At 37.8% G+C, this 24,624-nt stretch overlaps 1 protein-coding gene across 1 annotated transcript; it reads right to left on the bottom strand.

Annotated features, from left to right (window-relative positions):
• LOC127621243 (SRSF protein kinase 1-like) lies at positions 1-24,396 on the bottom strand. Its single transcript, XM_052094750.1, has 16 exons — positions 24,322-24,396; positions 23,572-23,626; positions 21,353-21,480; positions 20,889-20,997; positions 20,665-20,752; positions 20,389-20,476; positions 20,051-20,157; positions 15,893-16,058; positions 14,469-14,494; positions 13,728-13,944; positions 11,683-12,015; positions 10,451-10,551; positions 9,168-9,275; positions 9,000-9,069; positions 5,177-5,269; positions 1-1,188 (listed from the first exon to the last, which is right to left on the bottom strand). The coding sequence occupies exons 1-16, from the start codon at positions 24,332-24,334 to the stop codon at positions 1,004-1,006; spliced, it is 1,887 nt and encodes a 628-aa protein (XP_051950710.1). The 5' UTR covers positions 24,335-24,396; the 3' UTR covers positions 1-1,003.
• Positions 24,397-24,624: the final 228 nt, after the last annotated feature.

Below are 24,624 nucleotides of genomic sequence, written 5' to 3' on the forward strand. Positions count from 1 at the left end.
AGTTACCATTTTATTAACCTCTATTTGTTCATTTGTTTTTTTATTTGAGAACATTGAGACAAATGGGTTCACCCATCCTCCAAATACTTTATTAAATCACTTCTATCTAGCTAAATAATCTTAGATGCAATAGTAGGATTTCTTTTAAAAACTGTACATGGCTGTAATATACAGATCAAGGCAAACTCTTTGGTACACATATATACAGACACACACATGCACACGTGCTCTCACAAGCACACACACAACCAGACAATAAATGTTTCTTCCCCCCCCCCCAAGAAATCTCATTTTTGTGGCCCTTACCAGTTACTCACTTTGCATGGAATCATCTTGTACACAATTATGTACGAACTCATGGGAGAGGAGACTAGTTCTTAAAAGTCAAATCTGAGACTGACAAGATCAAAACTTACTGAACTAATACGCACACACACACACGACACTTTTATAGGTTGAGAGAAACACAGGTAGGGAGAACATGACAGAACTGAAACAATTTGAATTTATATACATTACAGTCATAAGTTAAACAAAACTATTCCCTTTCCACAAACCACCATTCCTTCCCAACTCAGGAAACTACACATAACAAAAAGGATTTCCTATGCATCATACTGCAGTCCAAGCAGTTAGCACTCAGGTGGAGTGAACTTTTTTTAATATACACCCCTATTTTTATAACATCTGAAAATACACAGGTATATAAACAAGACAATGAGCGAAAACATCCACATCACCATTTCATTCTTTGCCATAATAAGAGAGATGTAAGATCACAGAAGTTGTGACCCATAAGAAAACCTCTCAACACTTTCAGTCAAACAAAACAGCAAGAACAAAATGTACTATTCCTCTGATGAACCAAGTATTAGAAATCACTCAGATAAACAGAAGAAAAATAACTACCCCATACGCTCTAAAAATTGGAAAGTGATCTGTTGCAGTCTCTTGAGTTTAGGGAGAGATGGCCTGAAGTAGGTGCAGTGATGCAGAAAACCAACTAGAGGGCAAGCCAAGTGTGCCGCAGACAATCGGCAGCTGTGGCTCTTTTCTCTGGCAAGAGCTCTAGCATAGGAAGCAGGAAATCAGTGAAGGTATAAGCCTCCTCGCGAGACCACTCGTATTTATCCATCAGTACGTCCATCAAACCCCACGGCTTCAGCTTCGTAATGTGCTTCAGGTCACCTATAGAAAGCACATTGATTAGTAAATGTTTAGGTACATTTATGTAGTGTACACTGAGGTCAACAGATATATTGGTTTAACAGATTAATTGGTGCAAATAATTGCTTTTTGAAACTGTTATCTGTAATCAGATAATTGGTGAATTCTGGTGAATTCTTCAGTTAGAACAGGTTGGTTCTACAGTACAGCAGCAACCTGTAGAGGTGAAATACAAACCGTATTTTATATATTTTTTTAAAGTCCCACGTTTGTACCAAATCATATTTGTTCTGGTGATTATTGGCTGCACAAACTGCATCTGGGATTTTATTCAATTTGTTCTCTTGTAGCTTCCATGTCTGTCCCTGTCACAGAAAGACTTTAAAATTGATTTACACTTATTTTAAAACAATTGGTCAGTAAATCAGTCATCAGCCTTTTACACCACCTTAGGTATTGGCAAAATCCACAATCGGTCGACCTCTAGTGTACACATCAGACATGGTGTACCAGGTTATAAATTTTTTCAACAACGGTGATAACAAGTTCTTGCTGCCTCACAGAAGTCACTTAAAGTCAACATGAAACAGTATTTCACAACCCATTTTACTTCCATAATCTGATGTCTTCCTAATTAGAAAACTAATTATTTTGATCCTGGATGCTGACCAGTCAATAGCCATGCTGTAGTCATGATAGAGCACAGCTATGACCTCAATCACAAAGCTACTTTTTGTATCACTAGATGGCCGAGTGCATAGTAGATAGTGCAAGTGTATAGTACAGCAGTGGCCAAAAGTATTGGCAGTGACATAAATGTTGTGCTTTGCAAAGTTTGCTGCTTCAGTATTTGTAGATTATTTTTTCACATGTTTCTATGGTATAATGGAAAACAATGATAAGCATTTCATAAGTTTTAAAAGTCTTTAATTTGGCAAAAACATTCAATATATGCAGAGTCGATATTTACAGTGTTGACCCTTGTTCTTCATAACCCATGCAATTCGCTCTGGCATGCTGGATATCAGCTTCTGGGCAAATCCGGACTGATGGTGATCTAATCTTGCCTTATTTGTGCTCCGAGTCGATCACAATTTGTGGGCTTCTGCTTGTCCACTCGCCTTTTGAGGATTGACCACAGGTTCTCTATGGGATTAAGCTCCGGGGAGTTGCCTGGCCACGGATCCAAAATTTCAATGTAATGATCACCGAGCCACTTCATTATCACTCTTGCCTTGTGACATGGTGCTCCATCCATCATGCTGGAAAATGCACTGATCATCACCAAATTTTCCTGGATCGTTGGGAGAAGTCAAGTGGTTTTTACTGTTGTTCAACCATATACAGTTAGTACAGTACACCGTGAAACGAGATCACGGTGCTACATAAAACAACATAGGACAAACATGGAACCACATGAGACTGCACAGACTGAATAACATACCTATTTAAAGTGCACGTGCAAACGTGTGCAAAAAGTACGGGACAGTACAATAAATTACTAAAAATTAACAGGACACTGGGCACAGTGAGAGACAGTGTAGCGCCGACCAGTACACAGTAGTGCAAAAAGATGACAGTTTCTAAAAATGCCAAATGTAAACATAACATACTATGAGATGGTGTTCTATGCACATAGCAGTTATTGAGGTAGCAGCCAGGTATAAAGTGACAAAAATTAAAGTGCACCTCAGGACACGTGTGTGTGTGTCCAGTCTCCGAGTATTGAGGAGTCTGATGGCTTGGGGGAAAAAGCTGTTACACAGTCGGCCGTGAGGGCCTGAATGCTTTGATACCTTTTGCCAGATGGCAGGAGGATGAAGAGTTTGTGTGAGGGGTCATCCACAATGCTGGTTGCTTTGCGGATGCAGTGTTTTTTGTAAATGTCTTTGATGGAGGGAAGAGAGACCCCGATGATTTTCTCAGCTGTCCTCACTATCCTCTGCTGGGCTTTGCGGTCTGAAACGGTCCAAGTCCCAAACCAGGCAGTGATGCAGCTGCTCAGGAAGCTCTCAATAGTCCTTCTATAGAATGTAGTGAGGATGGGGGGGAGATGTGCCTTCTTCAGCCTTCGAAGAAAGTAGAGACGCTGCTGGGCTTTCGTGGTAATAGAGCTGGTGTTGAGGGACCAGGTGAGGTTCTCCGCCAGGTGAACTCAGAAGTCGCTCTTGCAGGATGTTTTGATACCATTCTTTGTGGCAGCGTTTTTCGGCAGAATTGTGAGAGCCCACTCCCTTGGATGGTCTCAGGAAGCTTCACTGTTGGCACGACACAGGACTCATGGTAGCGTTCACCTTTTCTTCACCGGACTATCGATTTTCCAGATGTACCATACAGTTGGAAGGGTGCTTCAGAGAAAATATCTTTGCACCAGTCTTCTGCTATCCAATCCTTGTACTTCCTGCAGAATTTTAGTCTGTCCTTGATGTTTTTCTTGGAGAGAAGTGGATTCTTTGCTGCCCTTCTTGACACCAGGCCATTGTCCAAAAGTCTTCACCTCACTGTGCGTGCAGATGCACTCACACCAACCTGCTGCCAATATTGAGCAAGCCCTGTACTGGTGGTGACACGATTCCGTAGCTGACTCTTTAGGAGGAGACAGTCCTGGTGCTTATTGGACGCTCTGGGACGTACTGCAGCCTTCTTCACTGCAGTTATACCCCTCTCCTTGAAGTTCTTGATGATCTGGTAAATGGTTCTTTCAGATGCAATATTCTTACAGCCATTTCCTTGTATGCAAGGCAATTTTGATGCAAAGTGATGATGGCTGCACGTCTTTCTTTAGAGGCAACCATTGCTTGGCCAATTAAGCTTTTTGCAATTATTTAAAATGCATCGGATCACTCTGCACAATAATCTAGAAACAACATGAGTCAACACCACAACAACTGAAGCAGAAGCAAAACACAAATTGTATGTCGCTGCCAATACTTTTAGCCACGGCAGTATATAGTGTGTCATTTGGGACACAGCTCTTTTGCATTTAATGATTTTACTAAAACTTAAACATTTGTATCCTTAATTTTTATTTTGTGGTAACCATATTATAAAAGTTATATGGCACTCGACTCGTGCCTAACAATGCCCTTCAGCCACAACCGTTTTAAAAAAATTGCATGGACATTTTATAAAGGATTAGTTCACCATTTTCACTAATTTTTATTCTCTCATTTATTCACCCTCATGCCATCCCAGATGTGTATGACTCTCATTTGCTAAATACAAATATTTTTAGAAGAATATCTCAGCTCTGTAGGTCCATACAATGTAAGTGAAAGGTGACCAGAACTCGTAAAAAGTAGATAAACATCTTAAAGTAATCCATACGCTTCCAGTGGTTTAATCAATGTCTTTTGAACCGATTCAGTTTGTTTTGGGTGAGAACAGGACAAAATGTAACTCCTTTTTCACTGTACATCTTGAAAGCAGTCTCCATAGGCAGTCATGACTTCAAGCTTGATTTCACTTCCTATAGCACCATCTAGCACTCTGCACATGTGTCAGTCGCTAGGAAGTGCAATCAAGCTTGAAATCATGACCGTGCCTAGAGACTGCAATGACAAGATGCACAGTGAAAAAGGAATTACATTTTGGTCTGTTCTCACCCAAAACCAACCAAAGACATTGACTAAACATTTATTCACCTACAGAGATGTTCAGCTGAGGAAAGAAAGTCATACACATCTGGAATGGCATGAAGGCAAGTCAATTAGAGAATCTTCATATTTGGGTGAACTATCCCTTTAAGTGAAACAGGATATTCAACAACAATTATGATTTCATGTTGACTTTAAAACATTCCTAAATATGAACATACAGATAAATCAATACAAGCTTTAGTTTTATAAGTTTAGAAATACATTTATTCATATGTTAATGGTCACTCATGTTAAATGCACACAGCTTATAAATGTAATTTAATATTTTGAAATGAAACCATTGGTACTACAGATTTTTATATTGTGCACCATTTAAATGGCAAATAAGATATTTATAAAGGCTGCGTTACCTTTCTTGGTGAAAAACTCCTTGGAATATTTTCCGGTCAATACGAGTTTGCGCGGGACTGCCCCCAGCAGTTCAATGATCAAAGCAATGTGGTCTACCATCACACACAGACATGGGATGATGAGCAGGGAGTGGGGTTGTGAGATGGAGGGGAGGACAGGGTGGACGAAACAAGACAAATTGATCAGTGTTAATACAGAAATTAACCCCACCTGAGAGAAGATAGGAAAGTGAAGGAGCAGCTGCTATATCCTCACAGCACAAAGTCACAGCCTGAAACTCTTTAGCGATCAAAGACTCAGATAAAAATTTCAGAGAAAATTGGACAGGCATGAATCTGAGGGTCAATCAACAGAAAGAGAGGACAGCTTACCTGTGAGTCAACACTTAAATTATGATCAAAGCTGGTGTCCGCCATATTGAAAACGCTTCAGACTTGTTTGAACTACATTTTTCTCATGTACCTCAGTTTATTACTGCTATATTTTCAGAGAATGTTTTCTAAATACACCAGTAGGCGTGGACAAGTATGTGCGATTAATGGAGCAGCTAGAATCACAACTCCTCCCCTTATGCTCCTCCCTCAGGGTGGGGCTCTACCTGCTTGATAGGCATACCTTTCCTGCCAAAATATTCCTGTGAGAATTTCCCGCTCAGAGCGTAGTGACAGGGGATATGACCCAAAAGTTCAATAATCAGAGCAAGATGGTCTGAGAGAGAGAGAGGGGTCAGATAGAAAGAGAGAGAAAAAAACCAAACAAAAAAACAACACACAGGATCATGGAATTGATTAAAGCAGAAAGAACATGGACAAGGTCCTAAAAGACACAAACTCCAATAAAGTGGGTCAGGATTAGAGGTCGACAGATATGTCACGGAGGCTGATCAATTTTCCCATTTGTCTGATTTTTTTTTTTTTCTTGAGGGAGCCAAAAATCACTTGCTTGCATGGTGAAGCAACCATGTAACAACAAAACAAACAGTGACTGGTCGTTTATATGTCTAAAAGTTACTACAATAATAGACCGGTGTGCAACAGTGTCAATTAAACGGTCCGCATATCAGAGCTGCAGCAGACACATTTGAGCTCATAATGCTTAAGTGCTCGTCGGTTTCATTCTCCCTCTCTCTCCACAATAGATCGCAGTAACTTTGATCTGACTTGTCTAATGAGAAGGCAAATAACAATAAAACTAATATCATATACCATCTGCAAATAGGCACATCTCATTTAAACAAATGTAATAAACCTCACAACTGTTCGCTATAAAAAGCAGGCACGCAAACACCATTCCTAATTTTTCTTTAAGACCGGTTTATAGAACTAAAAAAAAGCTGCTTATGCTGTCATGTATTTTCGATGGCACATCCCGCCGTCAAATCAGCATGAGAGCTGCATTCACTGTCAGTTCTCATGGAGACAGATTGCCCTCACTGCACAGCCTTGTGTTCCACAGTTCTGCCGCTGGGGATGATGATGATGATGTCATGTCTCTCGCTGCATCATGCGAGTGGTCAGAGGATGACGCTACGGCCCCTTTCCCCAGCGAGGAGAATGTATGCACATATCTGACAAAAAGATGCTTTGCGTCCTTTCAAGGGCAGTCAAAGAGCTTGAGTGGTCTTCTCCAGAGGAACCTACACAATCTCCCCTTGATGAATGGTTGCTGCAGTCAATGTGTCCGTTAATGTAGACATGCCATCCATGGTTTGACTACTGTGTGTACTGTTATTTCCTCGCATATAATCATTTCATCATGTGCAAATAAATTACTAAAAATTGATGACTAAACAGAAGTGGTAGTGCTATCTACCATTTAAAATACAATATTTTAGTTCTGTGTAAAATTGAGAAAATAGTGCTAAATAAGAGTTTTGTTTTTAGCAATTTCAGGTTTGTTATTTACAATTTTTAATTGTGTGATATATCTGCGTTGTATTGGCCTATCTGCCACCCTGCTCTCTGGATATCGGCATCAGCCATAAAATAAAATAAAATAAAAAAATCAGTCGACCACTAGTCAGAATGATTAAAATTTGTCAGTGGCCCCATTTGCACCTGATATTAACATCCATTTCAGACTATCAGTTTAAAATGGGATGGTGCTAAATATGAGTGAAAATGGGGTTCGAAACACTTTGATTTGTCCACTTTCGACTACATTACGCTGGTAATTTAAATACTCAAGCATTTGAATATGTTTTAAACTTTTCCATTTACATGTGGGTACATGCACAAGACATCTGAACTTCTTCAGTATGCCCGATATCAACGTGCAGTGACAGATCATGTGAAGCGCACACATACATATCTGCAGGTGTTAACACAGATACTCCACTAAAATATCTGAGAATTCTGCTCGAAAGGTCACATTTGTGCTTAGATTAAAAGTATAATTGCAAGAAACGGTGTGCTAATTTTTGTTGCGCTATCTTTAAGCTTGATCATCATGCAGCAACGCTGTACTCAGCAGTGAAGACATGCAAGATATCTGCAGTGACAGCTAAAATAAGTGATCACAGCAATAGCCGCAGAGGAGATATGACACTGGGTGTTTCCCCTGTGTGAATAAACACAGCATGAATGGAATGAGCAAGCCAAAGGATAGAAAGACAAAATTATGGAACAGTTAGTCACTGTGAGAACAAGAGAGCTCAGTGTGGGTAAAACCTTGTAGAGAACCTTAATGAATGTAGTCTTTTGTACATCAATTTGAAAATTCAATAACTACCTTCCTCTTTGAACCCATTTACAAGGGAAGAGGATCAAAGTGTGACCTTATTCTGTTCACACAATGATTAAAAACATTACATCAGCTGATATCAGTCCAATGTAGTCTACACAAGAACATGGTAAACACAATACCACAAACAATCAGTAAGAGTGTTCAAAGTATAAAGCAATTACTGGTTTCTAGCTGTCTCTCCAGTTTGACACCAGATGCACTTCTGTTAAATACCTTGCAAAAGCATAGAACCTTGTTAAATTGAAATCACCTCAGGTGTACAATGTCCTACCAAAACTTTCATATTTAACCTCTGTAGCCATTTTTCCTTGTCAAGTCATGAATATTAACACTACATTGGATTGGATACATTGGATGTATTATTTTAAAAAGTAGCATTCTATTGACAGAGGTTGCACCTGCAAATCCTGATCATGTCTACATTACAGCCGGGGTGTGTTTAAACTGTTTTTCCCGTTCTTGTGCAAACACAATTCTATCAGAGATGACAGAACGTCCTAGAAAAAGCTACTAAATTTGCCTGATGGGTAATAAATTAACCTGGCAAATTCTTCACGCACGCATGCACGCACGCACGCACACACACACACACACACACACACACACTCGCTCGCAATTTCTCAGGCAGAACAATGTTTTTTCTGAGGTTACTCTTTACATGTCACTGAAACGATTAAGAATAGAGGCCCAAGAGGGTAAAAAATTAAACAAGAATGAATATGAATAAAAGAGTCAAAAATAGAGGGAGAGGAGGAAGCGCAAGAGACAGGACAGTCAGTCTCTGTACTGATTAATAAGGAGACTCTGATTGTTAGCAGGGAAACAACCACAGGATTACAACCTTTAAAACACTGCAACTTCCAAACATTTCAGTTAAGACTTTGTAAATTGACATATTAAAAGCGTTTAGGATCTGCACAAATCAAAAGTTACACTACAGTTCAATCAAGATTAATTGACCAATGTACAACTTTCATCAACATGTGTTATGTAAACAACCTCATTGTGACAATGAGATTTCAGTCAGAACATTGTGACTAGTAAGCAGAAAGAGATGAGAGAAATAAACTGTGATACCTTCATCTCTGGAGTAATCTTCACCAGAGTGGGGCTCAAACAAGTAATCACCGGTGGCTAACTCAAACGCCTGAATAGAGAAGAGCAATCCAATCCAAGGTCAAGACCAGAATTATTACAGCATTACTCAAATTGGCTCATCTGTTTATTAAGTGGGGTCTATCTCACCATACAAGCCGTGCTCCATATATCAGCCGGTGTGCTGTACCCTGAGCCCAGCAGCACCTCCAGAGAGCGGTACTGTCGGGTCTGAATGTCTTCAGTAAAGTGCTTGTGCTGAAGGACAGAAAATCATATGAATAACCAGCTCAATATCAAAACTAGGAATGCACTGATATTAAAGTTTTTGTCCAATACCATTAACAAAAAAAACTATAGGTCGATATCGATAACTATATTTTGCCACTAACCTTATCTTGTCATCAGATCAGTTTTACTAAAACAGGATTTATGCTTAATGTACATTTAATTTTTTACTGTTCTAACAAAAAATTATTTCCATTAAACATGGATTGTATCTGTTGAACTCAGGTCAAGATTTCAAGATAGCAACAATGAAAGATAAAAAGAGAAAAAAAAATAACTAAGATAACATGGCGATTATATGGAAACAATTTTATTTTTTACTTCTAAAACATTGTTGCAGTGCGCCTCCATTCGGTTCACTTCAGTTTTTCAGTTCAAAACCTCATAAGTCACATTCTACATGTATGTGCTGTATTTGATAAAACATTGCAAATTCATACCATGCATATGTTGGGCAATTCCACGGATGTGTCAACCATATCATGGAATAATAAAGGTTTTAAACAAAGGAGAAAAAAATCCATTTAATTCTATATTATACTGGTATTATAGTGGTATAATATAAAAAGTGGAATTGTGGAGCATTAATAATGCCCTTCAGACCTATTAAATGGAGCCACTTGCTTACACAGTGCTGACTGAAGCGCTGAATGCAAACAGTTTTAAAACGCAGCCTTTTAAGGTTTAGTAAATGCGCAAGACCATATTGCGATTTCAATCTTAATTCAATCAATCTGTTTCTGCGCATTTAATATTACATATAAACCTTTCTACATATTGTGACTTTAGTTTTTAAAAAATGTGTTTCTAATTATAAAATGAAACTTTCATATCGGTGTTTCCATGCCAATAACAGACATGCAGATGGTTTTAATGTGGTCAATAATTGGCCGATAAATATCGGCAGCCAATACATCAGTGCATCCCTGAATCAAAACAATTGGATACAAAGGAAACTCAAAATGACTTGTTAATTTTTAAGTTTGTGTGTGTAAAACTAAAGATGTGCTGCATACTTCAACATACAAACAAATGCTTATCATTCAAAAGAGTAATATCATTATAGACACTGCTGTACTTTTTTTGTGCTTAAGAATCTATTAAAATTATGCCTTTTTATAATGAAGGGCAAAATTAAGACTCACCACCCAGCAAGCATTGCCCAGGTCAGCAATTTTGACCTTGATCTTGTCCGAATTGAGTGGATCTAGTGGATTGACCAATAGGCTTCCAGCTGATAACTTGCCTATAAGAAAGGAAGGATGTGATGACTGATAGAAGATGATGTATTGAATTTGATGTAGGCTTTGAGCTGCCTCATGTTGCTTTATCAACTTTTTCCCAGTGGACTCTGCAGTGGATTATACAGTTTATAAAACCTTCTACAGGAATACATACATTTAAATGGATAGTTTACCCTAAATTAAATCCTGCCATCCTTTACCCACACATGTAATTTCAAACCCATAAGCCTTTCTATGAAAAAGGAGTAGGCAGGGACCATTTAATTTCATTGCATCTTTTTTTTCAATGAAATATAATGGTGACTGAGGCAGGTCAGTCCCCAACATTCTGCCTAACATCTCCTTTTGTGTTCCACAGAACAAAGAAATAAAATTGACATGAAGGCGAGTAAATTACGTCAGAATTTTTGTGAATTTGTGCTAACTGTATATAACGGTTTGTAATAAAACAATATCTGGGGCACTTCATTACCGATCAAATTTATGATGATGATGATGATGATGGGTAGAATTTTCTTGCCTACAGTTTAGCTGTATTTTATACGTGTGTTCAGATCATGTTAAGATATGTCTCTTTAGAGCATATTGCTTTCCTCTCTACACTGCTCCCTTGTGGTCCAAGTTTAAAAAGACGAGACTGCACAAGCTTCCGGTTGCCTATAAATGACTTTATGCAGATCTTGCTTAAACCTAGGTGGTGTAGTGCAAGTGACTTGTTTTGTAATTGCAAGAGTCAATACTTTCCAGGCTCTATTGAAAAATCTGATGTATAAATCGGTCAACTGGATGATTCTCAGAACGCCATTATTATGCTGCTGTCAAATCCTATGCTTAGTGTCGTACAATACAAGTCACTTCTGTGGAAGCATTGGTATAACTGTCTTTTATAAAAAGTGGCAATTACTTATTTCTATTTTTATTGCATGTATCGCATCTAGTCAGTGTTATAATATTGTATGTTTGCTAATAAACCCTTTTAGCTGCCAGAATTAAGTTGGCCTAATAACTGGCATTGCAATCTTAGTACTTTGATTGTTTTAAGTTACGCTTGGACCAAAATCAATCCTACATTTTCAACTGAAAATCCTTTTAGATTCTGTCCAGGAACCAAGCCACCCATGCCTCTCACTGACCGTTCTTGTTCTGTTCCCTAGCTCTGGATCTAGACGTTTGCTGATCTTCCCCCCCAGGGTGCAGCTCTCCTTCTTCCAACTGCTCTTGGCCTGAGGTGCCATTACTGTATGCTGTCTGGTCAATTTCTGGGGACTCTGCCCCATTACAATACTCATACATGCTCTGAGCCACATCGAGTGCACATGCGTTTGCATTATGGTGGTCTTCCTGCAGTTGGGCTTGTCGCTGGTCTCCATGAATGTTCTCCTCAGGCCGTGTTTGACTGGTGTGCAGGCAGCCGTTACAGTTAAGCTCCAGTGAAGCATCTGAAGTATGTCTCTCTCTGGTCTCCACTATTACAAGAGATGAAGGGATTAAAAGATGGACATAATGAAAATTTGTTAAAGCTTGCCTCAGCAATCTAGCCACAATGAAATAAAAGATGTGTATTATTACAATCACTAATTAAAGCCATTTTCTACATCCCCAATTCCAAAAAAGTGGGGACAGTATGGAAATGCTATAAAAAAAAATTAAAAAACGATTTAAATTATACTCACCATTTGCAATATTGAAAGCACTACAACTACACATTATATTAAGTTTTACCTTGTGAATTTCATTGTTGTTTAAAAAAAAATTACAGTAATAAATCAGTTGATTGCAACGCTCTCCCAAAACGTTGAGACCGGGGCAATTTAAGGCTAATAATAAGTTGACGAGTTGAAATAAGGCGCTGTGAAAAAGGAGAGGCAATTGTGTCAGTACTGTACAATGTATACAGAGACTCCAAAACAGCCAAGTCCTTCAAGAGCAAAAATCAAGAATTGTCAATCTGCCAACAGATGCTTCAGCAAATAATCCAGCACTTTGAGAACAATAGTCCTCAAAACAAATGTAAAGGATTTTGGGCATTTCACCCTCTACAGTGCACAATATAGTTAAAAGATTCAAGGGATCTGGTCAAATCTTAGTGCGTAAAGGGCAAGATGGAAACCATTTTTTAATGTGCGTGATCTCCGATCCTTCAGACGTCACGGTCTTAAAAAACATCATTCATCTGTAATGGATTTCATGAACATGGGCTTGGGATTACTTTAGTAAACCCCACTTGCCACTGGATCCACAGATGCAAGTTAAGACTTTACTATGCAAAGCAGAAGCCATACAACACGGATGGCTTCAGAGATTTCTCTGGTCTGTCTCATCTTAGATAGAATGTAGAACAGTTTTTTTTTTTTTTGGTCCGATGAGTCCACATTTCAAATAATAAAAAAATAAAATAAATAAATAAATAAAGAAATAGCAGTCATGTTCTCCGGGCCAAAGAGAAAAAGGACCATCCAAGCGGTTATTAGCGTCAGGTCTAAAATCCATTGACTGTATGGGCCAAGGGTGTGTCAGTGCCCATGCCATGGGTAACTCGCACATCTGTGTGAACACCATGAATGCAGACAGATTTGTACATTTTGGAGCAACATATATTGCCATTCAGCACAGTCTTTTCCAGGGACGTCCCTGCATTTTCCAGCAGGACAATTACAAAACACATATTGCGCAGATTTCCAGTGCATGGCTGTGTAAGCAGAGAGTGTGAGTGCAAGATTGGCCTGCCTGCAGACCTGATGTGTTTCCAATTGAAAAATGTACACCATACAGCAACGAAGACCCCGTACAATTGTGCAGCTAAAGACCTAGATAATGGATGAATGGGAGAAAATTCCACTTTCTAAACGTAAACTTGTGTCTTCAGTGCCCAAATGCTTAAGTGTTTTTAAAACACTCGACTATACTGCATTTTTTGGAGCATGTTGCAATCAACTGATTTGAAATGACTGTATGTATGTATGTATATATATATGTATTTCAAGGGTTAAAACATCATATAATGAGTAGTTGTTGTGCATCCAATATAGCAAAGGGTGAATATAATTTACAAATCACTCATTTTTGTTTTTATTAGAATTTAACATACTGTCCCAAATTTGTTCGGAATTGGGGTTGTACAACTGAATCACAATGACTAAAAAATACTATGACATTTTAAACACAAACAGAAACAAACTTATTGTGTCCTCTGTAGCGATGTCCTGCAGTGATGCCTGTCTGAGCAGGGCACAGGAGGGGGATTTTGGAGATTCTGGGTCATACTCCTCTTCCGCTTTGCCCTCAGGTCCGATCTCCATCTCTTCAAAGTCCATAATGCATTTCTCCAGGAGCTCCGCTTGTCGCTTCTGCTTCTTTTTTAGCTTCTTCTTCTTGTTTTTTGACATTTTGTGCACCTGAGAAAGAGCATGGTAAAAACCAAAAAATGTCTTAAGGAACATTCCAGGTTATTTACAACTTTGTATCAGTTTGTTAAAAGAACAGAGCGATTTCACAGTAAATACACTTTCAATGGAAAGCACTGCTTAAACAGAGACAACTCCTTCCACAGGAATTACATTATTATTAACAAGAACAAATAAGTTCATCAATTTATAAAAACAGCCCCACCTACCCAACAAGGCACAAATAAAAAATGTTTTACTGAAGAATTCCTTAAACAGAAGTGTTTTAACAAAAAAAAAAAACAACAAGCTTCAAAAATTACAACTCTATTATCACAGAAAAAAATTCAACGCATGCAATAATCCAAAATATTTCTGACTGTAAATAGCTCCTCAAAAGGCCGTTTTCTTATGAATTTTTTAAATTATATAAAATTAGCCTTTATTACAGCTATTAAAACTGCTCTAATTATAATAACTAAAAATAAAGATTTTTGCAAAAGTTGTGCTACAGATCAAGGAAAAAAAAAATGTACCTGTTTAGGAGCTGGGGCAGTGCTCACTGAAAGAGAAAAAGATCAATATTATACATTGGCCCAATGACGGCTCAAACATAATTTTAAGAATAATGCTGCAGGGTGAGAAAACAAGTTGTGCTTAGGAGAGCAAGCTAAAAATGAGCTGTCAGGTAAAAGGTGATGTGTAATTAGGGCTGCAACTAACGATTATTTTTATAATTGACTAACGATTATTCAGTCAATTATTGCAACGATTAACCATTAGTTCTTCACCGACTATTCAGCTTGTGCCTAGAGTTAAAAGGTTGTATTAAACGCATTTACTATAAATTAAGGACAGATTCAGCTTTTAAAAAAACCTCTATATCACATTCACCAAATTAAAGTTAAAAAAATATTTGCATTTCATTCAGTAAAAAAATAATTCACTGCAAAAAATCCTATTGTTAAAGTGTTTGTCTTGTTTTCCATTTAAAATGGTCTAAAATCCTTAACAAGATACATTTACTTGAGGCAACATATGATGTATCTTGAATAGAAGTGTATTTTGTATACAAGTGTATTTTTACGTTTACATGTTTGCCAATGCATCAAAAGACAAAATATACTTATATTCAAGATATATTTTCTGAAAGCTCTGCAATTTTATATTTCTCAGGTGAATGAATCAGATTTTTTTTTAAGGATTTTTAAATCATTTAAAATACTTTTTTTTTTATATTATATTCAAAATTTTCAGATAATTCTTTCTGCAGTATAGCTCCTAGAAGAAATGTACGTTGTTTTATATATTTATATTGGAAAACTAGTGAAATCAAAAACTTATTGTGTTGCAGTACATGGGGCTAAGACTACATCTCTTAACTTTTTGTTATCCAACTTTAACTCACACAAAACAAAATCGCTCCATTTAATAAAGCTACCTATTGCATATTTCTTTACGATAAGAAACACAGCGACACATACTGTATATAATGATTCAATACCTCACGAGCCATCGCGTAATAATCTAACTGCAGCGATTGTACATGCGAGGGATGAGCTCACTCGTCCCCTTGAGTCTCTTCACGCAACTCAAGGAAGTGGCCCAACCGCACAGAGAAATGTCAGTTTCGGAGTTTATACTTGTTTACATGACCTGCTTCCTTATTATTTGAACTTTAATAAAGTTTGCATTAAGGATATAATGCCAGGATGTTCCCTTTAAAGACGCTCGACATGCAAGTTTTGCTTAAGCGTAATGGCAACTCCAGCTCTGCCTCATTTCACAAGAGTGCTTCTGTATTTACTTATATAGCATTTTTGTATAATTCTCTCATACTTTGCGATCTACATCACCTGAAGCAGTTTGGAAAGTTTGGATTTGTGAGTTGTCGTATTTGAAACTTCATGTGTTCACGTCTGAAATGAGACGATGTTCCAGAGTGTGTAAGCAGCTGTACCTGCTGACCCAGAAGGAGGGGGAGCTCCTGCTTTCTGCCACTGAGTTGCCTCTGCAGCCAGCCGTCTGACATACTGCTCATCAACGCTCATGAGAATGTTCTCCGGCTTAATGTCGGTGTGGATGATTTGACACTTGGTGTGCAGGTAATCCAGGCCTTGAAGAACCTGAGACATAAATCCACAAATAGGGATGTCCCGATATCATTTTTTTTTAGAAAGAGTACCAATACTATTGTTTTAGTCCTTGAAGTCGAAACAGTTTTTTTTTTTTTTTTTTTACACTCCATATCAGCAGTTTATTTCAATGCTATATTCAAAATTGAGTTTAAATAAATTAAAACTTTAAATCAAATGAAAGTATTACAATTAATTGAACATTGTATTATTTTCATCAAATTAAGTGATTTTATACAGCACAATCCTAAATACAACATTGGAGTTAAGTGCTGCATAACAGAGCATCACCGATGTGAGATATTGCTTCAATATAATAGTTACTATTGATTTAGTAGTAGCAATAGTAACAGTGAATATTACGCAACTATACAAAAGTTATCCATTTATCATACTTTTTTCATTTAAATTGAGCTTTTATTTTGAAGTGTTTTGTTGCTCTGACGTAAATGACAGAAGACTCACAATCCGGAAAAGCCGGTCACTGCATGAATCACAGCAATTATTAAACTACAAAAGGCTACCATTTAAATAAGTAGTCTGTATATGACTCGTGCTAAAAAGTGAATTAGCACTGTGCCTGCGGTCATCTATTACAGAGTATGTGATGTTCATAATAATTTTACCGTGTATAAGTCAAGGATCTCTTAAAATGTGCAAGCAGTTTGTGTCTTTATGCTTGCACAAAACCAGCTCCACCCATTCACAAGCACTCACATTTAAAACGCTGCACATGCAAACAACCCATTTATCTAATCAATTCACACCTTTTGCCGTTAAATAGTCTCACTAGGACAGGACACAACTTTAATTTGCATGCTGAATGTTTATGTAATGACATTCGTACTTCCGATGGTATCGGTTTTTGAAGCATTTTTACAAGTACGAGTACATGAACGCGGTATCCGGAAACCCCCATCCACAAATACAGACCATAATTCCAACAACAATAAAACGATCTTCCTATACACATTTGATCAAAACAACTCAATGTGAAAAAGCTTTATTCTGACTAAAAATAAAATCTCTTCAAATATAAGAAGAAAAAAAGATCACAGTATCTAGTTCTTAATTATAACAAAAGTTCCTTAAAGGCAAATCAGTACACTCAGTCGCCATCTTGGCACACCCTAACTGGGCACATTTGATAAACAAATAACCTTGCAAAGTGCTGAATTATCAAAAAATAGCTGTGACACAGAAGGTCTGCATTCTGTTTTCATAAGCAAATTGGTCAGATTTTTACTAAAACATACAATGTGAAGCGAGACTTCAGAACAATAATAATAATAATAATAATAATAATTCATCTGTAACTGATCCACTGAATCCAGGACAGCAGCTAATGAGGCCGTAATTATGGGAACTAGTGATGCACCAAAATTCTAATTCTTGGCACACTGGGCCGAAAACTATTTATTTTAAATTAGACTTAGTTTTCAATAATTGAAAAAAAATTCTAACCGCTATTATTAGGGATGCCCCAAAACCACTTTTTCTATTACTAAAGGCAAAAGATTGACATACATTTTTTTTTTTTTTTTTTAAATCTAACCTTCGTTGTTAACGGTTTTAAAATGAAAGTAATTCCAGTGAAAATCTTCAGTGAACATTAAGCCAGTTCTAATGGCGCCTTTTTCCACAATGCATGTTGAACCGATATCTTAAAGCTGATCATTTTTTATAATCCCACCCACCCCCAGTCACCAATACTCATCACGAGGGTTTTGATTGGTGCCTTCTGCATGCGACACCTCAGAACGCAGCAGACTTTGCTTAGTAGTAATAGTTCACCCAAAAATGAAAATTCTCTCATGATTGACTCACCTTTGAGCCATCCTAGATGTGCATACCTTCCCGCTAAAGCAGAAACAAAATGAAGATTTTTATAACCACATTACAGCTCGGTATGTCCATACAATTCAAGTGAATGGATGCCATCAGGCTGCTTGACGGTCCAAAAGTCATATTTATGTAGCATAAAAATTATCTAAACGACTCCAGTTGATCAATTAATGTCTTCTGAAGCAAATCAATAGGTTTGTGTAAGAAACAAAATCAAAAATTAAAACTTTATTAACCTTTAAAAAAAAAGCTTCCTGCCACGCATCACGCAGCTGTCGGAAGCATGCGTTTCAGACTTCTCACGTGAACGTGCCATCATGCAAGACGTTTTGTTTACAAGAGGAACAAACGTCATGTGTTAGGTCATTTCAAACAGTATCCTTGCACTGGCCGGAAGTAAAAAAAAAAAAAAAAAGTATTGATACATAAACCTATTGATTTGCTTCAGAAGACATTAACTGATCGACTGGAGTCATGTGGATTACTTTTATGCTACCTAAATATGACTTTGACCGTCAGACAGCCAGCAGCCTGATGGCATCTATTCACTAGCATTGTATGGACAGGCAGAGGTGAAATGTCCATAAAATCTTAATTTTGGCTCTGCTGAAAGAAAGACACACATCTGGGATGGCTTAAAGGGGAGTAAATCATGATAATTTTCATGTTTAGGTGAACTAATCCTTTTAAGAAGTTCATACTGGATGGGAGTAAACACTCAATTTTCTTATCCAAGCCACACATGCATTTTGTTTCTTTATTCTTTTTGCATGTTAAAGCATTTTGTCATGTTTACAGTGAGTGAGACTTGTTTGCATTCCTTATTGTATCTTTTGACTGGTTTGAATTAAGTTACTAATCAAATAAATTATAAATTGCAGAGTCAAATGAAATCAATAGTCATTTTTAAATAAAAGTTGGCCATATGAATGAAAATTCTCTTTTTTTTTTAACTGGTTCAAAGTAGGCAACATTTGGTTGCAGGTAAAGAAATATTTAGATGTTTTCTTGCAGGTTCCTTGTCTTCTGCATTTGAAGTTGTTTTAAAATAAAACCAATTATCCACTGTATATGTTTTATTTATTTTGACAAGCTCTGGACTAGGCATTAATAGCTGAGCCTTTGTGTATTGTAATCAGGCATAAAGAATGTAGATTTATCAGCAAATATCAGTTATTGCTAGAGATGGGCATTTTGTCTACTCAAATATTCCGACTACATCGTCGAGTACTCGAAGTGCAATGACATGAACATAACTGTATATATAATAACAACAACAACAACAACAACAACATGTCTAACAAACGTCTTCGGCTGCTGTATTGCATCTTATTTTTCCAGTGTATTGTCCATTCATTATGATAGGCTGTTATAAAATTATCGGTTACAAAATGTAAAAAAAAAAATTACAAAATCAAAATATAATGCATCATATTTTGTCATAATGGCAAGATTCGTTGCCCAACTCAAAAGAATGTGCACAACGCGTGTCTGTTTCTTCTTCCTTCAGATTACAGTAGAAATCTTAATAAGCGTGCACCAGTTTTTTCATGACTGTCTGAGCAGTCCATTTTCAAATCACAGTTGTCAGATCAAGAGTGTCAGCCTAGACGCCATAACCATCACGTTTTTAATATACATGTTAAGTTGAAGTTCAGTTTAGGACGTCTAGGCTGACACTCTTGATCTGACAATCAATGTACCCCTCAAAACCACAATGTTATCAATCTCAAAATTAAAAAATAAGCTCCCTCTATGACACGTTTGTGTTAAGTTTTCAGGTAATTGTCACTGAATTTTGAATTAAGTGTAAAGTCACATCACATCATGCATGATCACCAATGATCATCGTTTTCATGATCGCTCATTGCTGCCACGTCCGAGTTCCAGAGTACTCATGCCCATCACTACTATCGGCCTCCGTATAATAAATTGGCCAAAATTTCCATATCAGTGCATCCCTACTAAATGACCAAGAGAGCGATCACTTCACTTCTGGGGATGTGGACTTGCAGTAACTGTACAAAATAAACTATGCTTTTTCCCCGTTTCTCTTTCGGTCGTAAACTTTCGACCACCAACATTTCGGTGCATCCCTAATGTGAACTATCTGTGTGTGCAGTAATGTGCAGTTATACCTGTTGAATGATGCTCTTGACACAGGGCAGAGGTAAGCCTTGATAGTTGGACTTGATAATCCATTTAAGCAAGTGGTGCCCTAGCACTTCAAACACCATACAAACATCTGAAAGGTCAAGTGAATGTTCAAATGCTTTAAAATGCAACCTGTTGGCAGCAATAAATGGAGCAACCCAAACGGAAACCTCACAGTAGCCCTGTTTTCTTGTAAATCAAAGGTTTGGTGTCCTGATCTCAGATCAGCATCCAAGTCCTCAAAGAATTTGGGGGGTCTTAAAATTGCATAAGAAACCTTATCTCTCACTCACTCACACACACACTTCACAGAAAAGGATACGAGTTCCATTGATCCCTGAGATCTTGAAGTCATCCAACAGCTGCACAACCATCTCTCTGTTTGGATCCTCAGGGTCTGTATTTCTGACCTGAAGAGAAAAAGAAATTGGTGTCATCGTTAAGATCAACATATCTGAGCAATGAATCAAAATAATGTATCAGTTTAGGTTAAGAATCAAAATGCGCTGGCCTAAAATAAAAGCTTAAATATTTGATTTCTGGGTAATGTACATAGGAGGAAATTACTTCAGTCCCCATGCTTCAGCTTAACACTCACAGATCTGAGTAGCTTTATTTCATCCACAGCCGTTTCTGTGTAATGCTCTGCACTCTTCACCACCTTCATTGCTACAAACCGCTTCCCTCTGCAGAGAGAAAAAAGAAAAGAAACAGAACACAAAAAAATTAAATATGATAAAGTAGAAAGCATGTATTCAAGAATGCATAGGCCTACCTAAAACATTAGAATTTGTCTGTTATTTAACATGATTCAAGTCTTACTGGATGTCCCAAGCCAGCCACACAGTGGAGAAGTGCCCCCATCCTAGCTTACGGATCACATGGTATTTACCATTGAATAGGTCCCCTATTTTTACATGGTGATAGCCTCCTAAACAAATAGAAAAATAATTCTTCAGCTGGTATTCAGAAAGCCCAACCCTTGTCCTTTGATTTTGTAACATAGCACTTATAAACTCAGAAATGAAACATGCAATTAGATCAGACTTGTCATTTTCAAACAAGCCATCATCAAATAAACAAAAGCATTCCCGTTTTCATAGTAATTACTTAATACCATTTGTGTGTTATGTGCACTTCTAGGGACACATTGTAGTTTCACCAACAGAACTAAACTGGTGCATAAAAGCTGCAAAACAAGCAAATGCCTCTTTAAAGTGCAACACATTCTGAGGTGCAGATTCTACGCCATATCAGCTAGCCATTTAGAAACCCAAGTCTTCCACCTTTGCAATAGTCATTAGGATCTTCTTGCTCCTCATCATCGGAGCCAAGGATTTCCTCATCAGGCTCTTGTATCTGGGTCTCCATAGGAGGCTGCTGTTGAGATGGCCCACGTGGAGGATGTGCAGGCCTGAGGGATAACGGTACATTTCAATTAGGTCTACAGGCACGTTTTAAAGCGCATTATTGTGTTCCAGCAAGTCTATATAGGCCGATTCTACCTACATCATCTGAAGAGCCTCTTTGACACAGTATATAAAACTGATTGAGACAAATCAAAACCTGCCATTTACATTGCTCACATGCTACAGCATGCAAGATGCAATTCTAAGCATTTTCTTATTTTGTAACCCCATGAAATGTTTCTTGACTGATCTTGAGGTAACATACAATAAGCTTTTTGAGTCTAAAGACACCAAGTAACACAGACAGATTTTGTTTTCTACTGCACAAAAACTTTATTTTTGCACACTTTTTATTTATAAATGCTTGGTCCCATGGTAACAAGTTTGCAAGAAGACTAGCATCGGTCCATGCTTGGTTTAACCTATCAATTTCAAAGGCTAAAGTGAAAGAGTGAAACTTGATAGCTCATGCATTCCAAAGAGATGTCACAATACTGCCAAAATGTTAACAGATATTACACGGTGAACATTGGCCATGCTTCAACAACCATCAACTATAGACAGAATAATCTGAGCAAATCCTTGACTTATTCTGTACCACAGGAGTATCTGTTGTATCAAATCAGTTAGTTTGCATGGTATGGTCAACACTGAAATTATGCAACTTCCAAGAAATAATCACTCAAAAAAAAGGGGCAATAACACACATAAATAACAGATAATTTTATGGCTTCTACAACCTTAACGGACACTGCCTGGCAAAAAAGAAAAAAAAAGTTGCATACTCTAATATTTTGTTGGACTGCTTTTAGCTTTGATTATGGCCTGCATTTGTAGAGGCATTGTTTCGACCTTATGCAACATCACATCATTTATTTCCATGCAGAGTTGCACTAATTTTTGGCAGAAATCTTGTATTGATGACAGGAGAGCCACTCCGTAAAGTCTTCTCCAGCACATCCCAAAGACTTTCAATGGGGTTAAGGTCCACTCTGTGGTGGCCAATTCATGTGTGAAATTATTTTTCCCCTCATGCTCCCTGAACCACTCTTTCACAATTTGAGCCCAATGAATCTTGGGATTGTCGTCCTGGAATATGCCCTCAGGGCAAAGTCAGGGAAGAAAAAAATACATTGACGGGATAACCTGGTCATACAGTGCATTCAGGTAGTCAGCTGACTTCATTTTATTGCCACATAACATTGCTGAGCCTAGACTTGACCAATTGAAGCAACCCCAGACCACAACACTACCTTCAGAGGCTTGTACAAAAGGCATTATGCATGATGGGTGCATTGATTCATGTGCTTCCCCTCTTACCCTGACGCACCCATTGCTTTGGATTAGGGTAAATCTGGACTCAGACCACATTACCTTTTTCCATTGCTCCACAGTCCAATCTTTATGCTCCCTAGCAAATTGAAGTCCTTTTTTCTTATTAGCCTCACTAACAAGTGGTTTTCTTGTGGCCACACAGCTGTTTAGTCCCAATCCTGAAAGAGCATTCCTGTAGAAATGCTCTTTCGCTATTATGAATAATGAGTTCTACTATCGATTTTTTTACGATGTGACTTCAAGTATTTGTGATCTTTTTCCGACCACATTTCTTCTGCGAAGCTGACGGACACCACTATATTTCCAGGTATTAATAATGCGTTGGACAGTTCTTAACCCAATTCCAGTGATTTCAGCAATCTCCTTGTTTTCTTTGCTTGATGCAGGCCTATAATTTGCCTCTTCTGAAACACAGTAACATCATCCATGACCACGGGATATGTCTTCCGACATGGTTTATTAAGAAATGAGAAGCTGCACACTGCATCAGTTAGGGTTAAAAGAATGAAGCATATTTAATCACTGCAATAATGATCCAATCATAGGCTCTTAAATTTCTGCTTATTTAACTCCAAATGGTGACTTTGTTTTTTGTTTGTTTGTTGGCCAAGCAGTTTAGTTTTGCTATGCATTATCCAATAATGTGCGCACATATCCAGTCCTCTTGGGTTTAGTCTTAACACTCTCAAAGTAAATGTTTTATATTATCCCCAAGCATGAAAAATCTGTGGCAGAAGAAAACAATTAAGCAGAAAACTCACTTTTTGGTCAATTTCTTGGCTTTGGCCCTTTTCTTCCTAGCCTGAAGTGCCAGAACTGAAGTGAAATGACAGGTTCATAGTTAGAGGACAACAAAATAACAAAAATTACATAAATAAACCCCATGAACTTTATGACATCCATACATAACCTGACATTACAGCAGGAGACAGACAGACTGGTGATGATGGACTATTGTAATATTATGTAATGAATATAAACAATACTGTAAACACAGCTGAGTGTTTACAGACATTGTTAAATGGAACTACGGCTTAAATTAGTATAGACAAGAATATTTAATGACATTTATGCTTTAATCAGTTTTAATAAAGATAAGGACACGAGGACGAAAGTATGATGCTGAAAGACATTCCTGAAGTTTCCAGGACAGAAAAGAGAAAAACAGAAGCTTTTAACTTGCATCCTCCAAATACGAGCATGCACTCTTAACGCATGTCGAAAACAACAAAAGGTCAAATCGCTTAAGTAACAGCGATATAAAAACGAGCATAAAACGGTTTCTGAGGCATAAGGAAAATAAAATCAGCTCACTTGAGCAGCAGCCTTAGTGGCTAAATGCTAACGGTAAAGACATCAGCCTATGCGTCCTAAAGACAAGCCAAAAAGCGCCTTGTCTGCTCCAATACTGCACTGCTCATTTGAGGCAGGGTGTAAACTAGTCACATTGCCTCATGAGTATACTGTACGGTTATAAGAAGGTACATATTGTAAGTCAAAGAAGCGATTACCTTTTCTCTCCATGTTGGCCCCTTAGTTGGCCGCTTGGCTGGCCATGCGCATGCGCGCGCCTCCGGACACGCAAGTCTTGACTGCTGCGTATTCACCGTCCCTTCGTGTCGTATGCGTTTTAAGATGGCCAAAACGAGTTTACTTGCGTTTGCACTTGCGCAACTACAAGTATAATGAAAGGTTTATGTTTTAATTTAAACTAATTTGGAGCCAGACGTGCACATTTTCATCTTGCAAAAAGATCATTTTCAGTTCAACACACAAAAACAAGGCACATATTAGTCCATGGAAACCTCACAAAA

This window comes from Xyrauchen texanus, chromosome 27, assembly GCF_025860055.1.
Source record: "Xyrauchen texanus isolate HMW12.3.18 chromosome 27, RBS_HiC_50CHRs, whole genome shotgun sequence".
In the NCBI taxonomy this organism is placed as follows: domain Eukaryota; kingdom Metazoa; phylum Chordata; class Actinopteri; order Cypriniformes; family Catostomidae; genus Xyrauchen; species Xyrauchen texanus.

What these genes read in the sequence shown, in the direction of transcription:
- LOC127621243 (XM_052094750.1), bottom strand. An exon ending in TGGCTGGCTTGGGACATCCA is followed by an intron (nt 20,753 to 20,888) that starts GTAAGACTTGAA and finishes TTCTCTCTGCAG; the next exon opens with AGGGAAGCGGTTTGTAGCAA. An exon ending in TGGGCAATGCTTGCTGGGTG is followed by an intron (nt 9,276 to 10,450) that starts GTGAGTCTTAAT and finishes TCTGTCCTTCAG; the next exon opens with CACAAGCACTTTACTGAAGA.